The sequence below is a fragment of the Carya illinoinensis genome, chromosome 15 (assembly GCF_018687715.1).
Source record: "Carya illinoinensis cultivar Pawnee chromosome 15, C.illinoinensisPawnee_v1, whole genome shotgun sequence".
Lineage (NCBI taxonomy): Eukaryota > Viridiplantae > Streptophyta > Magnoliopsida > Fagales > Juglandaceae > Carya > Carya illinoinensis.
In genome coordinates, this window is record NC_056766.1 from 37797993 (window position 1) to 37808274 (window position 10282).

At 35.2% G+C, this 10282-nt stretch overlaps 1 protein-coding gene and 2 long non-coding RNA genes across 3 annotated transcripts; 1 reads left to right on the forward strand and 2 right to left on the reverse strand.

Moving 5' to 3' along the window:
- The first annotated feature begins 922 nt into the window (after window positions 1–922).
- LOC122297213 lies at window positions 923–2299 on the forward strand. The gene is made up of 2 exons (XR_006238689.1): window positions 923–1523; window positions 1961–2299. It is a non-coding gene; the product is annotated as an uncharacterized LOC122297213 (long non-coding RNA).
- A 366-nt stretch (window positions 2300–2665) lies between these two features.
- On the reverse strand, window positions 2666–4693 carry LOC122297430. Its single transcript, XR_006238775.1, has 2 exons — window positions 4291–4693; window positions 2666–3189 (listed from the first exon to the last, which is right to left on the reverse strand). It is a non-coding gene; the product is annotated as an uncharacterized LOC122297430 (long non-coding RNA).
- Window positions 4694–6434: 1741 nt separating this feature from the next.
- Window positions 6435–9254, reverse strand: LOC122295468 (pentatricopeptide repeat-containing protein At3g18020). Its single transcript, XM_043104501.1, has one exon. It carries the CDS (start codon window positions 9122–9124, stop codon window positions 7004–7006), a length of 2121 nt encoding a protein of 706 aa, XP_042960435.1. The 5' UTR covers window positions 9125–9254; the 3' UTR covers window positions 6435–7003.
- Window positions 9255–10282: the final 1028 nt, after the last annotated feature.

A 10282-nucleotide genomic window follows, 5' to 3' on the forward strand; every position in this document is an offset into this window, starting at 1 on the left:
AATGTGCTCCTTTTATCATATGCCAAAAGTAAAAGATTAGGTTTTTTGAAAAATGAATGATGTTGTCTTTGACAATTGAAAAAGAAGAACTTTTTATTTGAATTTTTTGAAAAAGTGAATGATGTTGTCTTTGACATGTGAATCTTTTTAAATTTGAGTATGAAGTCTCATATGCCTAAAAATAGATCATTTGAGAGCTTCACATTCACAACATCCAGAACATACAATATTCATTCAAAACTTTCATTCTCTCTTCTCTAAGCATTAAACCTTAATCCTTGTTCATTTTGAGAGAAATATAGTTTACGCTGTATTGTTCTTATTTCACTCATTGAGGAGTGTTTTCTGATAACCTATCCACTATCAGCTCTTGTATCAGTAAAATGGTGTGTATAACCCTTGTGCGTGTAGAAAGTGTTCTACACAGGGAATAATTGAATCACTACGTGTAAGGTGATTGCAAGTGTAGAGGGTGTTCTACACGGATCCTTTGTAGCGGTATTGTTCAAAGGTGTAATAGGTTTCTATCTCCATCTGAAGGAGGTTGAATAGTGAATTTGAGAATTCTCAAGGGGTAGCTTGAGGCGAGGACGTAGGCAGTTGGGCCGAACCTCATTAACATACTAAGTTTGATTCTCTCTTACCCTTACTCTTTATATTTATTGCTATTTCGTATTTTGTTTATATTTTATATTGTATATTTGATTTATAATTGTTATTTTTTATAATACAACTCAATTCACCCCCCCTCTTATATTAGTCATCTGGGCAACACATCTCTACCTCTCATCTCCATCCTCGAATGTATGTATTTTTTTCTTTTTCATTTTAAATCTCTACCTTCCAAAATGCCTCTTTCCTTCCTTAGATCTCTTTGATTTTATTGATTTGCTGGAGAGGGGGGGGGGGGGGGGGGAACCAACCACAAGAACAAGGTTCATGTAGATCCAGTGCATTGAAGGGATAAAATTATTACTCACACCGTTTAATTCAACGATTCTCCCTCTCTCTCTCTAAAATTCTTGATGATGGTTTGAGATACAGTGCAATGTATATATTTGCTGGAACTATGGTTTGCGATACATATATTTGTTAATTTCTTTAGAAATCTCGTAGTTTCTTAGTGTTTGCTTTTCTGGGTTTGTTTAATTTTGATTTGTGGAGCACTGAGTCATCTCTTTAGTTGCTAACTTTTTGATGTTGCTTTCCTAGCCTTTTTCACTTTGTCGTCTGTTGGGTTCTCTTTTTTCTTTATGATGCTATCGATGGAGCTACAATGGTGGATTGTTCATTATTTTCTTACAAAGGTTTGAATTAGATTACTCATGTGATTCTCTAATCTCATGCTTCTTGTGACCTTCTTTTCTTGAGTTCTTTGTTGAAGTATGAGAAGAATTTGAAACCGCTGGTAATAAAGATTTTCCAGAGAAGAGCAATCATAGCAGCGCAGATGATTTCTTTGATGAGATTTGCAGGTTTAGATACATGAATCGCCATATAGGTTGAATGGGTATAAGATGAAGGTATTGAAACATTTTCATAGTTATTTCAATGTTGGGGATTATTTTGGGGATGATATCATTTCATTCTCTTTTTAATTGCAATTATTTGGAAAATAAGTATGTATTTTTAAAAGAAATTAAAGTAAGGTTTTCAACAATTAGGCTAGATTTAATGTCGTATATGTGATAACAACAATTAGGCTAGATTTAGCTTAGTATCTATATTACAATGAACAAATTTTAATTTTAATGGAACACTCCAAACAACCAATGATGAACTAGCTTTCCTTTAGTAAAATGCACTAGTTGTTCTGTATGGCCAGATTTTTCATTTTCTAAGTTATCTCCCTTGGGAGAATGGTCTTTTCAATTACTGCATAACAAGAGAGTGAACACTGAGATTCATGCTATTTTCTTACAAAGATATCGTCATCTCAAAAAATTCACTGTTTTTGCAGGTGATAAAAGTAGACCATGAAGCTCGTGGCGTCGACACTTCTGAAGATGTTGAAAAGATAGAATCTTACATGCGCGAGAGGAACCTTTCTTAGTCCAGAGCAACATCTCCTAATACAAAGGGATTTGTTTCTGGATTTGAGAATTAGTTTTTGGGAGCTTGTGTATATTCTGCTTTCCAAAAATATTGTGCAAATTGTTTTGTGGACATAAATATTGGCAGCTTGTGTGGTTAAACATGGCTAGATTGTGTATGCTGTTTGTGGCCAATTGTGTATACCATCCATGTATATAAATGTTGTGGATTGTGTCCAGATGTATGTTTGTGGATGGTTTTGTGTCCATTTGTGTATGAATTTTGTGTATTTTGGATTGTGGAGACAAAAGACATTGGAGATCATGTATAGATTTTGATTCAAAATCAGGAATTGGAGGTACTTGTTGTAATGCTTACCATGTGTATTTGATTCAAAATTAGGAATTACCATGTGTATTTGATTCAAAATTAGGAACTAGGAGTACTTGTTATAATGCTTACCATGTGTATTTGATTCAAAATTAGGAACTAGCACCTGATTATTGCTCATGAAAAGAAAATTGAAGAGCTACAATATATTTATTGCATATTCTCTAATTAAAGAGAGATTATTAAAGTGGAAGCAGCGTGCATATGAAGGGAGAGGCGTGTGAAGATTTGAGACAATATATGCATTCCATATTCTCTAGTTTTTGCTTTGTAAGATATAATATAGTCTCAAAGGTCAATATGTATTCAGTCACTTTCAACACCTAGCATACGCAAATACATTACAAGAAAAATTACATTCATCAAATCTGTAGAAGTAATCCAAAACGTGTACAAGAAATATTACATCCAAGGGCAGGGTAGAATGCACCAAAACCCAGATTATAAGCCATCAATTCCAGTGTTGAATCTTGGCTCAAACTAAACAATACTCCAAAAAAAAGTCAGGAAAAAAAGCTACCAAATTGAGCTTGTATATATTATATACATAATTGACTTCTTATTCACAAGTATCAGAAGAGATTCACGGGCAAAGATCTTCTTGTGAGCCTAGGCTTCTTGCTTTAAAGGACTTAGAGCTGTGCCAGGAATTACTCGGGCAACTCTGGGCACATAACACAACCATGAATTATTTCGGCAGAAATGCAACCTATAAGAGTAATGCAACACAAGATAATGCCCACTCCCATGAAAGAGTAGGTGAACCTACAATCGAAAAGAAGCACCAAATTAATAGTCTTGGGAGTCCCAAACTCTCAATGCAAGAGAAGCATGGGTGCACCATCGACCTCAAGTAGATTGCAAGTTCTGATTCCAATTGAAAGAAAAAGAAAGAGAGAAAAACGAGAGGGGGGAGGGGTGGGGGACACCATTGAATCGCAAACTCACAGTCGATATTAATTGGGTTGCATTTGCAATAATCCAAGATCCACTCATTAGACACAAATTTCTAATCATTAGATTGCACTTTTAGTACCTCAAATAATAAATAATCGCTAATCATCATAGAGAAGAAATGACAAAGTCAACGGGAGGAATTACTTGTGGAAAAGCTTCAGTGTGAAATCGAAGTGTGTGCACGTCAATGGTGAGAATCTGAGTGTGTTGGTGAAACCATTACAAAGAAGAAGGAGGAGGGTTTACTGGCGTCGAAATAGCAGAGAAGTGAAAATGTATGGTGTAACTCTAGAATCACAGAGAAAAAATGAGGTATCCAAAGAAAAATTTGAAGAACATTAAAGGGTTTGTCGATACATTACCTGTTTCACTGCAAATTATTGGGTTTTTTTTTTTTTTTCAAATCATGGCTTGGAGTCCAGTTGTCGCAGATCTGGGAATAAAGGATCGGGGGGTGATTCGAAATAAGGGAAATCATGGGGATGAGCCAATGAGGATGAAGGGAGGGGGGGAGACGAAGCATGGTGCGTTCGATTTCTGGAGATGAAGCACGGGTCTGAGGGCCCTAGGAGGTAACGAGCGAGGGCTTGCAAAATCTTTGAGGTGCAAACTTCATGAGGATGAAGGGAGTGAATGAACGAGAAATAATGGAAATGCTATATACCAAATCTCCAACAACTCAAGTATATAAACATACAAAGGCATATTGAAGCCCAGAAAAATCAAATAAAAAAAAAAAACCATTGACGATAAGGGGGACGGGGGGAGAATCTCACATTTACAAAGGCATTAATTTGAAATCAACCCAAGCATACAAAAATAAATATTACAGAAAGTGAATGAACGAGAAAATGTAACAAAAATAGACGGTGGGAGAGAGAGAGAGAGACAGAGAGCGAGAGTTATTACAGAGGGAAGGAGGAGCTGGGAAGAGGGAGGAGCGACTCTGGGCAAAGGAAGTCGCAGCGCTGGGCAGTGGGAGGAGCCACGAGGCAGGTGCTGGGCAGAGGAAGGGGCGACGTCATCGCAGGGTGCTAGGTAGAGAAGGTGGCTACGCAGGCTTCAAATTGGTTGAAATTTGAAATCGTAAAGGGTAGGTCTTCAAAACGTGCGAAAAAAGAAAAAAGAAATATCCACATAAGGCGTGCAACAGCTGTTGCGCTACAGTGGCTGATCTATAGTAGCTCTCATGTTCCTTTGAAGTCATGCATGTATCCTCATGGTCCTTGCCATCATCACCTAACAAGAAAATATAAAAAATAAAAATAAATAGTCAATCAAATGGCTCAACATGAGTGGCTCAAATTTCAAGCTGCCTTTTGTAGAAGTCATCCAGTTTTATGGGGGTAGGCAGCCTCTACGGCCCCTACCCCCAAGATTCAAGAAGCCCCCTTAACCCTCCAATAGAGTTTTGCTATATACAAGTATAGTCGCATACTAATCTGCGTACAAATACTGATTCTTTCATACTTAAAATTTAAATTAGCACTGTTTTCAATAAAATCTACTTTTTTACCAATCACAATAAATTGGTACACATATTAGTACACAAGTGTGCTTGCAACTAGACTTTTTCCCCTCGAATAATATCTCATCCTTTTTCTCTTACAAAATAATAAGCACATTAAATAATAATATAAAAAATAAAAAATAAAAGAAGAAGAAGATGAAGAAGAAGAAGAAAGAAAGAAACAAAATACGTTAAGTTCTTGTTTGGATTTCATAATTTTATTCTTAAATATTATTTAAATAAAAAATATTTTTTAATTTTGAATTTTAAATTTTAAATTTTTTATTTAATCATTATTTAATCATTATTCAAGCACAAAAATCAATACCATTTTTACAATTTTCAAAATAAAATATAAAAATCAATACAACCCTTACCAACTTTAAAACTAAAATAATATTAAAAAATTATATTCAAATAGTTTTTATTAATTTTATAATATTTTTATTCAACTTATTTTTCTCATCTTTTCAAAATTTAATAAAACAACTTAATTCAAACTATTTCATTACTATTAAAAGAATTCTGAAATACTCGTTTAGTTACATAGTTTAGATTAGATGAGATGTTTTGAATAGTAATAAATAAAATATTAGTATAATATAATTTTTTAATATTAATTTTGTATTGAAATTTGAAAATTTTGAATTATTTATTATATCTAATATGGAAATTTAAAAAAATTATAATGATTAAATGAGATGAGATGAGATGAGATTATTTGGATTTTGGTAACCAATCAGCAAATGTCCAAATGAGTCGTAAGACTTTTAAAGTTTTGTGCCATGGATATTGTTAAAATATAGGAAACAAAATGGGGTATGATACTATTCTGGAAAGAAAAATTCTATTTATCATCCTTGCATCATACACCAACATGTAATTTGTTATTTTTTCTATTTAAATGCACATATTGATGTGTAAATATATGTATTTAAATAAAATAATAAAAATAACAAATCACATATTAGCATGTGATATAGGGATGATAAGTATGATTTCTCTTATATGAATGATATCTCAAGTAAACTTCACCCAAAAATGACATTCATTAATCAAGTCAATGTGACCCTTGCCAAATTGATCTGGGTGTAATTAAGTTAGATCATATTCTTGCTATTTTATATACATAAAAAAATAATCTTATTATTTTATGTCATATTCGCATTGGTTCAGTGTGTAAAAAATTATCAATGTAGTTCAAGGCTCTGTTTGGATAATGTATTATTAATTTTCATTACTTTTTACTGTTATTTAATATTTTATCATTATTTTTTTATTATTTTTTCACTACTATTAACAAAATATCTTAAATCACCTCACTACTTAAGTACAACCTAAGATACCCAAAACGGCAAAAGGAGAAAGAACCGACAAGAGTAACATTAACATTCAATAATCAAGCCAAGGTCGTTTAGATCAAATGGAAGGCTTGTTCTCCAAATGAGAGAGCCAGACTCGAACTCTTCATCCCGACAAATTTTTTTATTTTTATTTTTTTTATTTTTATTTTTTTAAAAAAAGAAGAAGAAGAAGGCATTCATTCAGTAATCTAGCGTAATGATCCATTAGCCCTTCTGTATGAATAAAAAGAATCAGCAGCGTTGCTTGTCTTTATATAATAATACATGAGAAACACCACTTCCACCCAATTTTTCTACCGAATTATTAATTACAGATTGCGAGTCTACGACCAAGTTTGGAGGGAAAATCTGGCGACCAGGTTTGGAGGGAAACTCTGTCAACCGTAAAGCCATTGGTTATTGTAGATTGCAGCTTTTCTTTTATCTGCCTCTGTACAAACCTTCACCAATGAACCTACGTCTGGTAAATCTTTTCGTTTTAGGAAACTCCTAAGTCAACTGTACCATTGAATTGTATTGACTTCCTTCGGGGTAAAAAAAATATTGAGTGAGAAGTGTACCCACTTTACCTTCGCCGATAGGGACCTCAACCTTGCATGATCTCTTCTGCGTTTCGCAGCCTCTTTAACTCTGTTCAGATGATGCTTTAATTTGCCATGATCCTCTCTGTCACAAGGTTAAAAGAGTATCTTCATAAATACATAGATCCCCGCAGCAGGACTTGTTCTTAAACACACTTGAATCCAATTCAGATATGCTTCAGATCCTTGAGCTTTTCTTCCCTGCCTAAACTCTGTAGCCCATCTCTGGATGGCAGGGTTGCACCCTCAACAAAGAGTTGCCTTCTCACATTACCATGTAATTTGTCAAGAATCCTCCAAGTCACAGCATCAGGGGCTAACCCATTCCTTCTCATCTCTCCCATTATTTGGTAAGCTTCTCTCTTTAAGCCTGACTTGCATGCATTGTCAATCAAAATATTGTAGCTGAAAATATTTGGAGAGACCCCAGAATCTACCAGTTCATATAGGAAATGACAAGCTTCATTCAATTTGCCGAAGTGGCAAAGCCCTTTGAGAAGGGCTGCATAAACAAAATTATCGTGAATCTTTGAGGGCCATATAACATTATCCCAGAACCTTTGGGCCTCTTCTATTTGGCCAGACTCGCACAATCCTTCAATCACTATCGTGTAAGTTGTACTGTCAGCAACAACACCATCACTCACCATGCTATTAAAAACCTTCATTGCTTCATTTTCTTGCTGAAGTTTGAACAAGCCACGAAGAAAAGCATTATATGTCACAATACCAGGCCTAACATCATGCTTCGGCATTATGTGATGCAAAACGCCAAAGGCTTCTTGGGTTCTTCCAACATCTAACAAACCACATATAATAGTAGTGAAGGTCACGGCATCTGGAGAACAAAATTTTCCTATGATCATATCATTTAATACCTTCAAAGCTTCTTCAATCCTCCCCATTTTGCAAAACCCATTTATGGCCGTGTTCAAGGTAATTACATCAGGTTGACACTGTTTCTGAAGCATAAAAACAAGTAAGTTCAAAATCTCAGTTGGGTTGTTCAAAAGAACAAGAGCTCTTAAATATATGTTGAACACTTGAGGTAAGACAACACCTTCCTTGTTAAGCATATATTGGAGAACTTTCCTTGCCTTGTGGAGCTCCGACTCTTTACAGAGACCTTCTACGAGAACTTTATATGTATACTCAGATGGTAAGTACCCAAAATCAATTCCTTCCTCTAACAATTGATAAGCCCTCATGCAACCTCCCTCCTTGCAAAGCCCATGTATGATATGGTTGTAAGACACTAAACTAGGAAGAAATCCCCTTTTCCTCATCACATAAACAATCCTTGAGGCCCCATGATATCTTCCAGCTTTACAAAGTGAATCAATCATCTGGTTGTAAACATATTCCTCAGACACACTCTTTCCTTGAGGCATATGTTCTGAGACACTAAACAGTTCGTGAAAGAATCCTTCTTTACACAAGGAATCAACAAGATTTGCAAATGCAGCATTTCTCACAGACAGGTCCTCTTCATCCCGCATCGTCTCCCATAGTTCGCACATCAATTCCCTCCCACGTTCAATGTCCCGCTTCCGAAGAACACCACCAATCAATACACTATATGTTAACGAATTAGGTAATACCCCATTCTCACGCATTTCAGCAAACACTTTTTGGGCATGATCTACTTCACCAATCCTACAATAGCCATTAATCAAAGTAGTGTAAGAAACAACATTCGGGGAATGCCCCCTACTCTTCATATCGAAAAACAACGCGTGAGCCTCGTTAGGACGCGAAAACGAGCAAAGCTGATTCATCAAACGGTTATAAATAACCAAAGATGGCACAAACTCAGGCTTAACATCAAACAAACGGCGAATAACATGCAATGTCGAGTACGGATTCCAAGAATCAAGTAACCTTGCAACAAGAACATTGCAGGTGCGCTCGTCGGGTACGCAGTTAGAAGCTATGGAGAGTAGAAGGCGGTGGTGTGCTTCGTAGAAGCGGTTGGAGTCGCAGAGGGCGTGAAGTATGCTGCTTAGGTTGAGGGAATCGGGGCGGTATCCGCGGAGGCTAAGGCGGTCCAGTAGGCAGAGAGCCTCGTCGACGTTGCGGTCCTCCGCGCAGAGTCTGTGAATCTTTTTGGTCCAGTATGATATGTCGGTAATACCGATACTTTCTTCTCGTTCTTGTGACACATGCTTTCGTGTTTGTTCCCGTTGTTCGGAAGGAGTACGGCAATTGCGAGTGAAGAACGCAAGAGGTATGGGTATAGTCTTGTGGGCGATTGAGATCTTTGGTGATGGAGCGGCGGCGAGGAACATTATACTTGCATGCCTGTCGGGGATAACATCGAGTGGTGACTCCCCGTGTTTGCAAGGACTGACGAGTTCTACTTACGAATCAAATTACAAATCAAATATGGGTAGTGACAATCTAGTATATAAGACTACAATAGGATCGTGCTACGTCCACCACTCCCAGCTCCGCTCCGAGCTACCGTTAGGCATAAATGGAGTTTTTTTTTAACCCTAAATAATTTTCTTTTTAAAGTTCACAACATTATTAAAAAATATCTCCTTAATTACACTTAATTATAATATAAAAATAAATAAATAAGAAATTAAAAAATATGAGCAGCAGCTGGGAGCAGGGGATCTATCATTTTCCATATTCTGTAACTCTCAATTTGTCTACTTGCCATTGGTGTAAATTGCATTTTTTTCTTTATTTTTTAACATTTTTTTAAACATTTTAAAAAAAATTACAGAAAAATATATCAACATACTAATAATCACTTCCTTAATCATTAGTAAAAAAATATTAAAAAATAAAATAAAATACATGACCGGTTAATTTGAGGAGGCAGATTGGGGAAACAGTATCGTTTTCCGTCAAATATATCTATTAAAATTAAGGGTGCGCTTTGAACAACGACTTTTGAGTAAAAAAATTCATACAAAAATTAATAAAGTAAAATGACTTGAAAATACAAGAAATTGAAAATTAAGTAGGAGAGATTGCTTTTTATTCTTTTATTTTTTGAAAGAAATGAACTTGCATTCATTTAAAATAAAACTATTTCAGAGTTTACAATAAAACTAGTACATGCAAGAATGGATTCCAAATCTACAAGGATATCATAGTATAATAGGAGAAATTGTTAGATTGTCTCTATGGGATACCTTTATTGTATAGCAAAATCTCATCCAATTAAAATTTCTTAGCTTGATAAAATATATTATAAATAGTTAAATTTACCTATTCTCATCCGTTTAAATTTTTAAGATAAGTGGTGATACCACATAATATCAAAATAAAAGTTCTAAATTCGAACATTAACTCTACATTTTACCTCTATTTAATTAAATATTCTAGAATTTTAACTTTTAAGATAGGGGGAGAGATATAATCAAAAGGGGTACCGTTGGGTGCATGTCCTCTAATTTGTCGCCTAGGCGAGCATTTTTGTCACACATTAT

Bases quoted from the DNA above. Each gene is read 5' to 3' on its own strand.
- LOC122295468 (XM_043104501.1), bottom strand. From the start codon at position 9,124: ATGTTCCTCGCCGCCGCTCCATCACCAAAGATCTCAATCGCCCACAAG.